The 16,871-nt window shown below is 42.1% G+C and overlaps 1 protein-coding gene across 1 annotated transcript in view; it reads left to right on the top strand.

Annotated features, from left to right (window-relative positions):
• Positions 1-464: 464 nt before the first annotated feature.
• Positions 465-16,871, top strand: part of LOC109863608 — a 50,021-nt gene continuing 33,614 nt past the window's right edge. The window contains exon 1 of the mRNA XM_020443921.1: positions 465-758. Coding sequence (XP_020299510.1) covers positions 674-758 — 85 coding nt within the window. The 5' untranslated portion in view covers positions 465-673. The remainder of the gene's footprint in view (positions 759-16,871) is intronic.

Below are 16,871 nucleotides of genomic sequence, written 5' to 3'. Positions count from 1 at the left end.
GCAATAATGACTGGTTGCTTTGATAATGACCGACGTTGCAAGCCGAGACTGTATGATTTTCGACTCATCCTGCATGCAGTCGATAGCGCGGAACGCGCCTGTAATTCTGGATTCTTCATCGGTAATCAAATGCGCGTTAAATAGTGCAAAGTGTCTTATCTGTTGATAATTAGATTCAACATGTATTTACTCTCTAATTCTGAACATTTGTTTGAGGCATCCTTAAAGATAAACCGTCTTCGAATATTGAAAATATCTTCTGTAATTTTAATTATTTTTGTCTCCCATCGCTAAAATCCCGTTCGAACACTTCGTAAAACCGAGAACTTTTTTCGATCTTCTGCCTCGTGGACGCGCCACGACACAAGAGTCGTATAGAAGTCCCCCTCTTTCCAGAAGAGGTGCTTTCGCGCGCGCGTATAAAGCCAGTGAAAGCGCCAGACGACCCTCCAGACCACCGCACAGTCCCGACAGCGACAGGAGAACCTCCGCTGTATCGCACGGCGGACATTAGATTATACACCACCTGAGATTCTCTCTCGCGTGAGTTCGCACGCCTAACGGCGGTTTCGAGGAATCAAACTAAACGTGCGCTTTGGTTTTGTTTCGTCGTGTTTCGTCGCGAAACTTTTCGTCGTTCAACTTGTGACAGGAATAGAAATCGTCCGTGAAGATGCGTCTCGCTGGGACTTTGGCTATTTTGCTGCTCGTCGCTACCAAAATGTCGGGACATCCTCCGCAAGAGAGATTAATGCCAGGTATGTAATAATAATTGTGCTTTTGCGTCGTTACTGCGCGCGAAAAAAAAAATATACGTCGACGTCAGACTGAATTCTGATAAACTTACAACGCTCGGTGTGAAAATAACCAACGCGGTTCCAAATCCGAAAACTCTATATTCAGGAATTCTTACACAACACACCGCGAGAACATTAAATATCAAATTATATACTGAGAGAGAAAGAAAGAGAGAAAGAAAAAAAGCAATTGTTGTTCGCATTGTCGTTAAGACATTCTATAATTCTATATAGATGACTTTAAAGTTCATGGTTGAACCTTGCACAATGCGCGGTCGTCCAATGTACAGAGAGAGAGAGAACTCACAATGAGACGTCGGTCGCGATCGCAGACATTATCGCGTTTCCACACGTATCGTTTTTGTATTATCCAACACAGATGTATGTACGTCTTCAACGGAACGGCGGTTTCAATAGCGGATAAATTATCTATTCATACTATTGCTCTTTTTCTAATCCACAAACATAAATATTGTAGTGTTCTTCTTTGTGTTAAAAACTTCTCCGCTTCACGTATGATCCTTCAACATTCTTCTCACGCGCCCTCTTCCGTTCGAAACTTCGACATTTGCTCAATAAACATTGATAAAATGTGCAATTACAACACGTGTCACTCGAACGCATTGAAAAGTCGCATTGAAAAGAAACGGTCTGTACAACGATCGTATGTGTACAAGCACGTGAATTTACCTCGTCATAAACCACGATCACGAGATTCGCTACCTACGCACGCATGTCATCGCCGTCGCTGCAAGCGGTTTGCAAGGACTTCAACTTTGCTGCATTTTTGTCACAGACGCGCTGACGTTAGAAGCGAACTCGCCCGAATAGCGGATTTTAAATTGCAATCACACAGAGTACCGTTTTAGCAAACGATGACTTTGTCAACTTTCGATAAAGAAATATTATATCAATCTTTAATAATATTAAGAAAAGTTTGTAAATTAATTTCTTGTGATTAATAATAATTTGAAAGTTTCTGACACTTAAAATATGTTTTTAAATAAATAATCTATCTATAAAAATAATTCCACAAATTTTAATCGTTTAAAGTGTTCCAATTAAAAATTCTAACAGGCGTACAATTTGCTTGAATTTAATTTAAAATCAATTTTTGCCAAATTTATTTTTATCATTTAAAAAAATACGTCTCAGATTTCTTTTGCAAATTCTGTGCGATGCAACTGTGAAAACTTTGAGAACATTCTCGCGCACGTATTCTCGTACTTGAGCAAAGTTGGTTTTACCGAGATTGAACCCTCTCCGAGCGCGTTTATGTCGTAAATACGATCTCGCAATCGCGTAATAATTGTAACATTTAGCGTTCGCACTTTACACATGCGTGGCGCGTGTATTATAAAATTCAATGCCGTTGCATAGAACAGGACACACGGACGGATAACAACAATTCCATGTAGCCGCGCGCGAAGGAGTCGGTTTCACGTGCCGCACGTGATCCCATGTGCTTTTGCACGTGCCCGTTTATTGCCGATCGACGGCGAGCGCCAAGAGAAAGACGGAGAAGGAAAATCGCGGTTGTTCGCCTTTCTTTTGCGGCGGCATTTAACGCCATCGAAGGGAAAAGTCCGACAACACCTAGTCACGTGCACTCGCCTCGAATCACGCGACCTACCATTCTGTCAATTAACAACCGCGCGCGCGCGCGACGTCTTCTCGACCGCACAGCTTCGCTTGGTTCCACGGCGCAAGGCCGCGAACAAAACTCGTTCGTGTCTCGGCGCGATCAACTTTCGATCTCTCAGAAAAAGCGCGACGCGTACTCTCATAAAAATGAAAGTTCCAGCAATATTGTTACAATTATTCTTACTCGTAAGATTGCACGACACACTCTGTTTGCAAACTTTATAATTAAAAGACGAAGAAATATATTGCGTTTTCATCTAATATGTTATTTTCGACACGAGAAAGTGTGCGCACAAATGAAAGTTATACCCTCTCCGGTGAGAGAACTAAGGTTTCCGCGACATTGACCCTGGAAGTTTCTCAAATCAGCCTTGTATAAGCGCGCAAGTGATCGTTAAAAAGTGATAATGGTCTTCGATGTCAGTCGGAGCTATAGTCGGCAAGGGAAGGAGAAAGTGTGAGAATTCAGGTGAGAAACTTTGCGGTGGTATTATTTTCCCGCAGAAAAAAAAAGGACAGAAAGGCGACGTGTATCCGTCATTGACACTGATTCACTTTCCCGTATCTAGCGCGCCGAGGTAAACTCGTACATATATTTATGACATTCTTCAAATCGAATTAGCGCATGACTAATCCCGGCATAATATTCATGTATTCCGAGGTACGTGTAATGCCTCGCGGTAGATTTTCGATTAGCTGCAGCTTCCGGAGACACCACAGCGTTCAACGCGCTTTCTCCGTTTACAAAATACGAAGAAACGAACGAAACACGCGAATTGAAACGCGTCGAAAGAAAATCACGCGAGTTGTGTTAATATTATTTCTGTGTTTTTTTTTATTCATTTTCTTTTATTTCCTTACACGATTCGCAACGCTGCTGAGAGAACCGAATCGCCTGAAAACGCGAGGTTTTTGTGCGCGTATTTTCTTCAGTCCCTTCGCGTGTTAATGCGATGATTAATGCGTCATTACTCTTCGGAACGTAATTAAAAGCGTCTGAGTAAATAACAGAGTCATAACACGCATTACCACAAAAGTGTGTTGCACCTTACGCAAGTAATTATCGGAGAAACGTGTGCACGCGATAAAGGTAGACTGGCATTATTATATATTAGTAGTAAGTGACCTTCCATTCTTCAGACACGTGACTTTGCCCTAACGCGACAGTTGAAAAGATTTAGCGAGACTTCTTATACGTATGATTAGCAGAATAAAATTTCTGATTCTCAAATTATATATTTCTTGTTGCAGTTTCCTAAAAAAAAAAAAAAAAAACCCTAAAAATAATTTTCATACACTATAATTTTGCAACACTATTCCACGTTTTGTCCGTCACGGCCTTAAAAATATTATTCAAAACATAAATAAACACTCTTAAATACGCGACAGGTTTGTCAAATAAATATTTCAAATAATTATTAGCTAAATCAATTTTTCATCGTTTGCGCGGATTGACGTACTACTAGTAGATCTACTTGTACGATCTATCTTCGTGTAATTAAACAAGCGGTACGATTGTCAGGTTTTCCTGATCTAACGAACAGTTTCAGTGACATTTCAATTGTACAAAAACGAGTAATGACTATGATCGCCGGTTTTATAGAATTGCTTACACGTGTATATCTCGATCCGGCTATAATATAATCGAGATATAAATTCGTCGTTGGGCGCGGTTCGTTTTTTTGGCTCGACTTTCCACGATTCACGATCGCGATTCGATATACTCATGGGATTTTTACGCAGCCATGCAATATCGCCGTTCGCCTCGTTGCTGGCGACAAGTGGGTGAATTTAAACGTCAACTTTCTACCGGACGGTTTCGACCATAATCAATGTTATTAGTATCGACGTACTGCGCGCCCGCTGTCAGACAGATTTACGACAATACGAATTTGTTAATTAAGTCGACGCGGAAAGGACCGCCCGCTTGGAAGACCGCGCCGCGATTCATCGTAATTCGAGCAATTAACGGTGTTAAATTGTCAGTGGCACAAACCGCGTGATTGATTGAGCGGAGCATTTTAAGACCGACTTCGGCTACATGTAACTCCGCTCTGCAGGTTTTGTTTTATCACAAGAAACGACAAATTCTTTCTCGGCAATTATTGAGCGCGCCCTAAAGCCTCCCAGCCCTCTTTCTTCTTTTCCTTTCCACTCTCGATGCGTTTGCGAAATCGATACAAAAGTCTAATTGTTATTCCGCTTACTTTAAACACGGAAACTGCAAAATTATGTATTTCCTGTTATGCAATAAATGTTTAATTCATAATTTACTGTGCATGCGGATTTTAATTACCCTTACGCTTTGGTTTAACTTTCTCAGCGTTCCAAAATGCAAACCTCGTGTCAAAGGGTCAGATGTGCGCCACGTATTTGAGATAACTTGCGAATTCCATGCGGAATTAAATTTTCGTTTGTTCGCGCGAGAACGGTTGTTTATTTTACAGGTACACATGGTGCGCAACGCGATAGAAATTTCCGCAATAGGCGCATTTATTCTCGTTCGCTTTTATGCAGAATTCACGTGCACGAGAGCGTGGCCGACGGTGCACTGTCCGATGCACGTGACGAGCGCTTGCGATATGCTTGCGCGCGGTCACGTGCACCAGTCGCGCGCTAACGTTGTCTCGCTACGATAAGTCAAGTTATGAGATGTGGCATTTATGAATCTCTCGGCGCACTGAACAAGCAGGAAAAAAAAATGATGCTACACAAAATCATTTAGATTGAGTAAAAAAATCGCGTTTTACGAGAACCTTTTATTTTAAATGTTTTAATTCTAACCTGAGTTAACATTATGTTGACACATGGTAATAAGTATATTTTACTGCACTCTGTGATTACGCGAGTAATCTTTTTTTTCTCTTTCTCTCTCTCTCTCTCTTTTTCAGCGAAATTTATTATAGTAATAACTTATCACAATAATGAGATTTTATTATGTCTAAAACGTACACGTAACTTGTTCGTGTAATTTAGATTGCAAGTTTGTTAAAACAACAACGATATATTTTATCTTACGTTACGATGCTACGTGTCGGCGTTACGCTCGCGCGGCAATAAAGTTTCGTCGCGCGTATCGTGGTAAGCAGCGGTAAAATAAGATTAAAAATAACAAAAAAACAAAAAAATAAGCTGCAAGGAATACGGACAAACATGTATCTCTACTTCTTCGGGAGTTTAATTGCGTTACCGGCAGCACAGCGACCGTAATTGGACGGTGTTCGGCGCGCGGTAAAGGCCGTTCGAAATTAAAGCACTGATAATAACCCTTATACCTTAACAGGGAACGGCTTCACGGCAAATCGTAATATACGACGTTGTTAATGTCTTCTTTCGCGTTTCGAACGCGGACTAAATAAATATTCGATGCTGTGGCGAGAAACACGCTGGCACGGCGAATTCTTGCACGTTTTATTCCACGATATATACATGTATATCGATGCCGCGTGTGTGGCAACAACGGTTCGTTGAGGTTCTATCTATCGCGACCAACGTCGGCCCCCGACGTCGGCGTTTCTAGGTCGGAGCTCATGTTGCGCCTAATAAGTAATTACGCCGGTGAACGCGCGCGAACTACCCGCGCGTTTGACCGCGCGCGCGCGCAGACTCGGGAATGCGGTTCTAAATTCACCCCGGTTCAATTTTTACGTTTACATCGATGAGCGATTAAAGACAAGTTGTTGCGCGAACACACTGTGTTTACGAGATGGTGAGAACACATTTGATATTTTCGAGACATTTATTTCTGTACTTTTGCATATCGGCAACGCTATAAATATATCAGTCTCGCTTTTATATATCCTTTATGTAAGCGAAATTGTGTTGCTTTCTTTCTGCAATGACCCGCGACTTCGTTACCGTGATAACATGTTAATTAATCTAATTAGAACCAACGTTCTACAAGTAATTAATTGTTTACTTTCTAGCAATAATCTAATATGGTTGATAGCTGTATCTCTATCTTTCTCTCCTTGTTTTTATAGTCCATATATCGTGTGCAGAAATTGCATGTTAAATAAACAGTAAAATTCCGCGTGCATAAATTCCGCGTTAAGCGAACATCTGAGTTTCGTGAGAGAGACCGCGCGAGCTCTCGGAAATTCTCTGACACGTTAACATCGCACATCTGGTTTGCTGTGATCTCATCGTGGTATCGAAGCGCGCGTGATATTGTAATACGTCTCGTGTTAACGATGACGGACGATCTTTTCTCTCGGCGACACGTCGCATTTATGTGATGCTGAACGAGAGAGCCAACCCACCTGAGACTTCGGGGTCGAACAGTCAACGCTCGTGCGTGTCATGTCTCGTACCAACGTCATCCTGTCATCCTTGAACGTAGAGATGCAGTCGCGCCTGCCTTAACAGGCGAACAAAAGAGATACGATAATGAGCAACTTCTCGGGCACGCGAGGAATTAGCGCCTACGTATCTCATTATCGACGATTTTTTAAACGTTCCTCTAAATTAATGACGCATTGAAAGCGCGTTGCGAAACCCATCGGCCGCTTATCATTTGCACGTCATAGCTGTCACTGTGCTTGCACAAATTTACAACTGATCGTTACGCGTTCGAAACTTCGGCATGCGAAAAGAGCATTTGAGACATTAAGACGTTACGCGTAATAAGGATGCCGATGTTCGCAAATTTATTGTTCATTAGACATTAAAATTTACAATAATTTTGTGTGTTACTGTTTATGGCTTTACATCGTTAGCTCATCATCGTCTTTCGTTCAACTTCACGTATGTGCGTGACACTAGTTTGCCAACGCGCAAACAATTTTAATGTGCAACAAACACTCTTGCATTTCTCGCACGCAAAGATACGTATCGAATATATTTGTATAAACACTTTATTAGCCTCTAATTGCGCATCGATGAAATCGATTTCGAACGCGCAATTGATTATAAATAAACATCTTGTTATCGAGTGTCTGCTAAGTATGTTATCTAAATATTTAATTATTTTATATAATAGATTTGTTCTTTTTTTGGGGGGGGACTATGTGTCGCTAACGGGCTTGCGATTCGAAACAACGATACGGCGATAACCATCTAATCAATAGCGCCATCGATAGACGCGGCGAGTTACAGACATTTCCATCGAGAGATTCGAAAATCAAACACCAAGACCTATCGCACCTCTCTCTCTCTAGCTCCGTTCACATTTTATATCACCCGACACGTAGCAAATATTTAGAATGTAACAATTAAGTATTGCTGTGATAATTGAAGTTATCGTTGCGAGCAAAATCATTGATTCATTTATCAGCCCGTACACAACATTCACCCGTAAGTTTTAAATTACGTCAGAAACAAAACAGACGGACTTTTGAAAACGCATATTATTCAAGATCTGAGATCATGAAAATGGAGATTAATTACAGAAATTGGGTCCACTCGCTTTTTTTCGACGCATTTTTTTCGATGAAGGCGAGCGTCGGTTTTTTCTATGCGGAAAATTGTCTGATTTCTTAATTAAAGGCGAGCGTGTTCAAAATGCAACTTGTACACGGTTTAATGTAAATTATTTATGACACATTAGGAAAAAAAAGAAAGAGACTAAAAGATTCGATTTATTTCCTGGTATGCGATAGAAAAGAGAAGCAGAGAGAGAGAGCGATGATAAATAGTGCAATAATTAAGAATATGCGCGCATATCGTCGAGCGAGCTGCTCATAAAAACAGATGATTGATAGAAAAATCCGATGGTATTCTTAATATCCATCTCTCAGGTCCGAAATATGCATTTATGCGATTATACAATCGTTCCGAGCAAATCGTACGTGAGCAATTTCTTACGTACGAAAGAAAACGCGACGACCATCTCGTATCTCTGGCACCGGACTATCAGAATCTTGAGAGCAAGAACAAACGGTTTTTCATCGTCGATAAATACCGCGCATAGAAATTTCATTATACTTAATTAACGGTTACTTCAAACAACCGTCTCCGGTATTCGCTTCCTACAGGCAACATCGACGTCCGCCTGTTGTGCAATTATCCGATACGATTTAATCGTTCTGCGTGGCAATAAACGTCTCTCTTATTGTGTCAAAAGAACAAAACCGCGCGGCGTTTTCGCAACGGAATTACATTCGCCTTTTGCGCGCGCGCGCATCAACGCCCCCGCGTGAAAACGCGATTGTCCCGCGAGACGCACAATAAGTAGCCGCCGCCGTACGGAACGGTCTCTCGTCCGATTAGGATCTAAAGAATCCGATTATGTGGGTCACTCGTGATCGAAAGATAATATCTACGAGCGAGCACAACATTGTGCGCCGAACCGTTCTTTCTTTGTCACGAGACGCGCGACGACTGGTTGCCGTTTATTTTCACGCAAATCCGCTCTAGAACGTCCGGATGTGCGTATAAATAAATAGAGATTTCTCGCCGAAGAAGTCGTAAAAGTTTTTACCGAAGGTGATTCTCGGATCGCATTGGCACATTTTCCGAAGATAAAAATTGCCGCTTCGAGTTGCGACTCTTTATTGCACGCGCGCGCACACGTGCGCGATTGTCGCGCCTACTCGATTTAGGGTTTTCACGCTCGCGCATTGTACGAATTGCGCCTTTCGTAAAGCTCACTCAAGTACTATAAAGTCGCGTGTTCAAATATATTGCACTGCTGTTTGACCGTACAGAGATGCCAATGATTGGCGCGTTTGTTGTTGATTTATAGAACATTACGAAGTTACGGCGGTGGTATAATTAAAACCATCGCCTCCGCTGCGACTCGTGTCTCTCGTTATCGCGCTCCATTAGCATTCCGCTTCGGACCAGATCGCATAAATTATTTCCCATCGCCTGAGCGGTTTTGTTCGCGGCGCGCGTCTAATGATCCCCCCCACGGAGAGAGAAAGAAAAGGAGAAAGAAGGTCGAGATGTCAATATAACTCGTCGTTCTGACTCACGTTTACTCTCGAGAGAAAAACCAACCGATTTTTTCCGTCCAAGCCACGCTTGACCTTTGGAGGCGACTAACAATATAAGTTGGAGTCAGGCGAACGAAGCGTAAACACAGTGTAAGTCAATCGAGCGGATCGAATAAGAACCGCGGCATTCACACTTATATGCGCCGCTCCGTGAAAACAGAAATCGCAATGAAAACCCGCAAATAGAAGAAACAAATCGTTTCGTTCGATTTGAATCACCAACGCGCGCGAAAAATGCAATCAAATCCGATTTCATTTGAGATTGTAAAACGCGCGCCAGTTTTGAAATCCCATTCGATTCACAATATTCGTTCGTATCCACCGCGCCTATCCACGTAACGCTGTAATCGAAAAGCGCGCCAATTAGCGGCACCAAATCATTTCGCGAGAAACTATCGCGGAAACATAATAGAAGCTGGAGGTTCCTGCTGAGCACATACAGTTACCATCATTTACGTCGAAGGAGCTCTTTAGATTCTTTTTCTTTCGGGTTATTTATCGGCACTCCGCGGATTTTCTCTTGCCGCGATTCGAGTATGTATGTATTACTTTGGCCTTTAATCGATCGTAAACGTGAGTATATACTATAATAGTAAAAGTTAGGATGGGCTTTTTTCATGTACAATCCATTCCTTTCTACCTGTGTACCGACACACATTTCCGGGACATTTACGTATAAATTATAGATGCGTGTGTATATACAACATAAATAAACCTAATCTTATGCAACCAAATTAACAAAAACTTCTTTCATTTTCTAATTAAAAACATTTTTTAATCTACAATTTTATTTTTTTTTTTTTAATGTACGCAATATTCGGTGCATCTCTCATTTGCACTCCGTCTCTTCAAAATGTTGGTATTATTTATATCTTGTCACGTGACGAAAACATAAACGTACGAACTAAAGCCACAAGCGTTTTAGTAAGCATCGGGTTAGTCCACAGCTGTTTTTCGCGACGAAACATCGGTCACTCGGAGAAACCGAGACGGAAATAGGGCAAAAAGACAGCCGTTCGGAGGGATCGGAGCACAGTTAGGAAATCCTGGCAAATATTGCTACAATATATATATATATATATAGTGTCTGGTAATTACAACAGAAATAGGCGGACCGTTCTCGGCACTGAGCGTGTCGTGCAATAAAGTATCCTCCAGGATTTATAACGCGTTGCAAAACGAACAATCTCGACTTGTTCGCGCGACAGACGTACAAGTGTCGGCGCACATCGTGAAATTGGGCGATTAGGGTGTTGCTTGCGCAATTCGAGCGTTATTGAAGCAGCGCCGTCGTTACACATCTACTGTGCGTTAGTTAATCTTCTTACATTCGTTTCTCGTGCGCGAATTTCCACATGTGTGAACGTACACATAATGCCGTCAATCGCGTTGTTCATTAGCGCGCGGATTAGCAGTATCTTGAATTTTTTTTTTTGTAACATATTCTGCGTACAGATGTAACTATTCACCGGCGACGCAAGATGACACTCGCATGATGATGTACGACGCGATAAAGCGTTTTCGAGTAATTGAATATCTAAATATTACGGAGATAATTGAATATAAATATTCTAAATGGCAATAATTGAGAAAATCGCAAAAATTTGCTACAAGTTACTTCATAAAAATTACAATTCTTGCGCGTTGCTTCTTTCAAAGTGGCGCCGGCAGCTGCCAATTGATTAAACACCTACTTCGCAAATAAAATTGCAGAATTGCACATTGAGAGATGGAAACGCGAGTGGAATGGAAGAGCCCGTCGTAGTAGCTACAGCTCGCCATCGCTCTTTACCCCTCCTCCTGTTTCTCAAGTATTTCTAATTGACTCAAACGATAATAATGATGATTTGCAACGCCGAGCCGATTCTGACGCTCGTCGAATCTAGGATGCGCGCGCGCGCGCGCGTTGCATCTCATTGCACTCACGACGACGGGTATACGTTTCAAGATCCGCGTGAACTTTAGCCAGTCCTTGAAATCGAGTTTTTCTTTACGACAACGTCCGATGCAACGCGGTGTATTCGTGACTTGTCGCGGATGATAAAGTCGCCGGCAAAAGTCGTCACGATTACTTTACGATCTTTCTTCTCGTTCGTCATCCGGCGCGCGGTGCACGATCTCGTGGTGCAACCCGTCATCCCTGTCGATCTCGAGAAATAAATCCAATAGGCGATCGTGACGACTTTTTTGTCGACTCGTGCCTCGAACGCTCGAGCTAATCTCGAAGCAGCATTCTGTGATCTCCGCCTCGCCGTACGTCGATTCTTTCTTTTTGAAAGAATCTTTGATCGTACTATCTATCACTCGAAGACGTAATCTGTCCTTTTGATAAATTTTTAAAATTCCAGTTTTTTAATATCTACAACACAGGCGCGCGCTATTATTGTTTTTATTTTAACGTGTTGTGTCAGTGTCACATTATAGTTACGTGGTGTTTTTCCTCTCCTTTCTGTCACGTGACTACTTTAGTCACGTTTTTAGAGTTACGTGATTTTAGGCACGTGTTGTTTTTCTTAGGATTAAAATTACTGTTTTCTCTTGCTTGTGTGACGTTATACTCTCGGTTCTTTTTTTTTTTTACACTGTCAATATGTTCAGTTTGACATAGTCATCTAATCTTGCCATCTAAACACACATCGATATTTCGCGACGTAGAATAATAAAACACACAGCCGGTGTCTCGCTGTTTAGATGAATCAGATTAAGATATAAAGGGTACCAATAATAATCCGCGATATGCATCTCGCCGCGCGAAACTTTTACGCCTCTGATAGTATGCATTCTTTGTCGCATAATTGCCGACCGTCGCGCGCGTTTGATCACGAGATCTCGCACGCGGCTTCAAAAAGGTGCCTGCCCTTTCGCGCTGCGGCAGTCCTTGAATCGAGCTTCTGGAATGCAATTCGCCGAGCACATTGTTCGTGACTCGCGCGGAAATAAAAATCGCAGAAATTTATAGACTTATCTCTCTACTAGTCTTCGTCTGCCCGTTACGGCGCAGATCATCGTCCGAAGATGTGTTTTATCTTCCTAAGCTGTTCGAATCATTTTAGACTCATCTCGCAACATTTATAACAGCTACTAATTTAAATAGAAATTATCTTCCACTCGCGATATTTTCTACGCCTTTCTCTTTACTTTCTAATTATTTCAAAATTTTGAATTTGGTCATAACGATTCTATCGATCTCGCAATCCATTTAGACGCGAAATTTACTAGCAGAGATACGGTCACAGTTCGGAGAAGGATTAAATACAGAAATAAACTTGTGTCAAGATGCGACGTATACATCTTCAAAGCGCGTGTTTCCGCGCAGCGAAGAATCTTCGACCTAAACATTTTTTTTCTATGTTTAAAAAAAACAATCCTAGAGAAAATCACAGTCTCTAAACTGTGTGCAATGCGCGTTGCGCAACAAGCGACTCGCGCGGGTTGAGATAAGAACCCACACCGTAAGTAACCGTCTGCAATTTGTCGAAGAAAGAGAACTCCTCTTCTCTCGGTGGGTTTCGTGACGCGCTAAACTTTATTGCCGCAATGCGAGCTGCGATTGCGAAACGGCACGGCTTTCCTCAATGAATTTAGACTTGTGCGCGCGTCGAAGAAACAACGTGCGGAGACACTTATATACTGTCTTTAGAATCGGAAGCTTTATTCGCGCGCAACGCTCGAAGCAACGATGCCACCGCGTAAGGTGTGTATTCGCGATTTAAGTCACGGCTTTCCTCCGGCTTTCGCGTGTTAACTCGCAATCGCGCGCGATCGCACACACGCTTTTACCGGACATACGTGGCAAGCATCGCAACGAAGTTCTCGGTTATTAAGACCTAGATTTACGCGAAAGATAAGAAAATCTATTCCTCTTCTGTGATGACGTAAAGCTCCGCGCGCCGCTTTGGCAACGACGACGGCAATGTGTTTTTGTACACAACTATCGAACTTATACGTATATACCTACTCGGCCGCTTTCGAAAGCGAGCGGCTATGCTCGTTGCTACGTTGCGCGCGATACGCGTTTCCGCTTTTTCTCTCCATAAACATTCTTATAAATCCGATGACAGGAATTCGGTAAATTTCGCTGCGCACGCAGGCTGAGTTTTTAGCAACAAAGCCGCTTTCCCTCGCACGACCCTGATCTTTTCAAGAGCAAAAACTTGATGTTTGGCGTAGACTCGCGCACGGATTTATTGTACAGGCTGTAACACAAAATACTTTATGTATCTCTCTCTCTTGTTTTTCTTTTATGTTTTACTTTGCGAAACATTCGCTTCTACTTTGGATATGATATTTCTATTAATTAGCCAGCAAATCTAAATTGACGTCACTGACACACCGGACTTAATCAAATCGTTTTTCGAGGAGAATGAACTTCTGTGCAATTACGAAGCGAATTCGTGTGATTTTGCATATCTAGTTTTTGCGAATCAAAATTATAATGTGACAGAGCAAATTGGCGGAACTGGAACCGATCGTGATTCGCGAGTCGGAGCGTTCGCGAAACAAACAAGCGACACGTGCACGGATGAGCACGTGCGCGGTTTGGTTGGCCTACATGTTCAGTGAAGGGTTTTGTACAGTACAATCCAATCATGCACAGTAACCAGTATAATTTTCATACATCTAAATATATTAGTTTCGATGAAACACAAATTATCGATGTGTACAACATAATTACTGTGTAATTAGAGGCGGGCGCAGAAAAGTTTTGCTCCAGAAACATGTGCGTCAGAATCTAAAATAATTATATTCATTATATTGAGACTCATTTGCATAAATGATTCCTGAGCGATTTTGCACGCGAGAGCGGATTGCGATTGGTAATTCGCACGTGATTTCGTAAAATTTGCGAGCACGATCGACCGTGTTTTCTGCAAGAAACAAAAAAAGCAACAATGATTCGGAATCGAAAAATATTTTAATAACACATTTTGTGTTTTTCAAGTTAAAGAAACAAAAAATATATATATGACAACTTGTACAGCCTGTTGCCACAAACTTTCCAAACAACTTAGTGTAAGTTACACTACTAAGATGCTGAGAATATCAATTATGAGATATTCTCTTGTGTGACCTGCTCGTGTGACTTAATGAGGCGAATTGTCCACAAAAAAAAAAAGTGAGACAGCGATTACGTTCGTGTGCTGTTGATCTATTGGTAGCCGCAATGTTTGAAAAGAGAAAAAACTATTGTTTTCACACCTTATTGTGTGTTAGCGTAACAACGAGGCAACGATTTTATTACGCGCGATCGCGTGTGTGTGTCGTTCGTGAAAGGCGCGTGGAAAATATAAATCGATCAATTTTATTATACGTCGCTCCGATCAATAAACTCAGACGTACACACGTTCTCGAACTATGTATGTATATTGCGTGCGTCCACCGGCCGTCACGATATCCCGTTGACGCGATTATTCGCCGCGGGTCCAGCTTAATTTGAGTTCGCGATTTCGTCTGTCACAATATTTCATCGTTCGTATTGGCCAAGCGCGCACATTCGAATCTCGATTGCCTGTTATTTCTAATACGGTATTCAGCTTTCGAGCTGCGTAGACATTCTGTGCACAAAGAGTCTAATCATCGGTACGCAGACGGAATGATCGTTTCTCAATTACGAAATCAGTCTTCGTATCGTATCGCCGAGAATAACGAACATTTGTACAGTGATAACACAACTGTATTCAAAAGATTTCACATTTATATTTTCAATATTTTTGCATTATAGTCTTTTCTACAGAAAAAAAAACAAAAAAATGTTTTACATTTGCGCGATGAGATCTACGTCTTCATAATTTCTCTTCACAATACTGACAACGCATCGATAAGTAAATAAATGAGAACGAGTCTAAACCCGCTGTTTAAAGTAGCCTATCGGTAAATCAACAATCCGCCTACCGTTCGCGCGCCGAGAGTTAGTGCGCGAGAAAAAAAAAACGCTTTTCGCTCGGATTATCGTTCGGCGAATCCACGAGCGCGAGAGCGTTTCACCGCGCGAGTTATATCGCCGATTTCCGGGTGTACGACGCGGCGGCGTGATACGTGAAATTATACGCCGCCACGTATAGTATCGCGAATTTCGCGATCGTCCTCCGACATGCCGGCGCGAGTTTCTTGAAAGAAAACGCTCGAGTGGGAACACGATGGCGTGCGGTTTCGTTCTTCGGCGGTGACTTATGTACTGTCAGCTCTCGTGCGGAGCTCACATTAAACACTTTCTCGATCCCGATCCCGCTTAAAATACCCGACCCTCGAGGATCGCGCGATAAGAAGCCGGCGGATCGCGTTACGAAACACACAATGCAACGATCTTCCTTCCGCGCGCGCGCGCGCGCGCGCTACCGCCTGCGAAATCGCGTTCTGGACAGTTAACGCTTGCACATGTCATGACCCAAGAATTGTCGGGTTCGAAGTGACTTAAACGGATAATTATCAACCTTCGCCCGTTCATGACTGTGAATGCAAAAATCAATTTATATAACTGACGGTTAACAGATCTCTACGCGACGAAACAAGAAAATTACCTTGTTTTTAAGAGAAAAAAATAATTTCACGTAACAATGTTTAGAAAAACATTATTGCTGAGAATAATTTATACAAAAAAATTATTAAAATAATTTTATGTGAAAAAAGTAACATGTAATTCTCTTCAAACGAGATAAATAAATGATTAAAATATGTAAACAAATTAATTGCCTTTCTCGCTGCCGGTTGTTTTTTTTTTTTTTTTTTTTTACGTGGATTCAGCTACCAACTATGCAATCGACTCGAGAGCATTGGAATCGCAAGCGGGGTTGCATAAGACGGTCTCTATCACACACCGCGAAGTATCGAAGGCATTTGCCGAAGAATGCATTAAATATTGCGGTAAAGATTTTTGCCACGCGCCACACTTTCTATCCTTTGTGCCGAACAATTACGTCGTCGCACGAAAACAAAAAAAAAAAAATGAGAAACCCGGATGCGATCTGCGCGCACGATTGGTACGCTTCGAAAAGGAAAACTCACACGCGCGCGCGCGCGCGCAATTACAAAGAGACTCGTCTCTCTCTTCCTTCCGCCGCCAGATAAGTTTCATGTAACGGTTATTCAACGACCATATCTCAATGTTTCACTCTAGTTGCGTATGAGATTTTAAAAAGTTGATATTATTATCTGTGGTGTACGAAAAAAAAACACAATTATTACGAAATAACGCCGTTGTTTATAGAGCAGCTTCGCTCAGCGCGAGAATAGTAAACGTAAACGGCGACATTATGACATCGGATTAGATAACGGAGGAGTCATTAAACTCAAGGAAGAGAAAAGTACCGCGGGACGGAGCGGGCGCGAGAGGAGAGCGAAGCCAGATGGAAATCGTGCGATGCGCGATTGCGCGCCGAGAGAATTTCAATTTGTCTATTCGGTCGGATCGCACGGGAAACCAGGTGGCGAATAACAGTCTTCTCCGTTCATTTGCCAGAAAATCAATTAATGCGAGAGAGAGAGAAAAAAAAGA

Source organism: Pseudomyrmex gracilis, unplaced genomic scaffold (genome assembly GCF_002006095.1).
Source record: "Pseudomyrmex gracilis isolate BER0280 unplaced genomic scaffold, ASM200609v1 scaffold_11, whole genome shotgun sequence".
NCBI classification, from domain to species: Eukaryota; Metazoa; Arthropoda; class Insecta; order Hymenoptera; family Formicidae; genus Pseudomyrmex; species Pseudomyrmex gracilis.
Note: the sequence above shows the minus strand (reverse complement) of the source record. Positions and strands in the feature narration are given on the sequence as shown.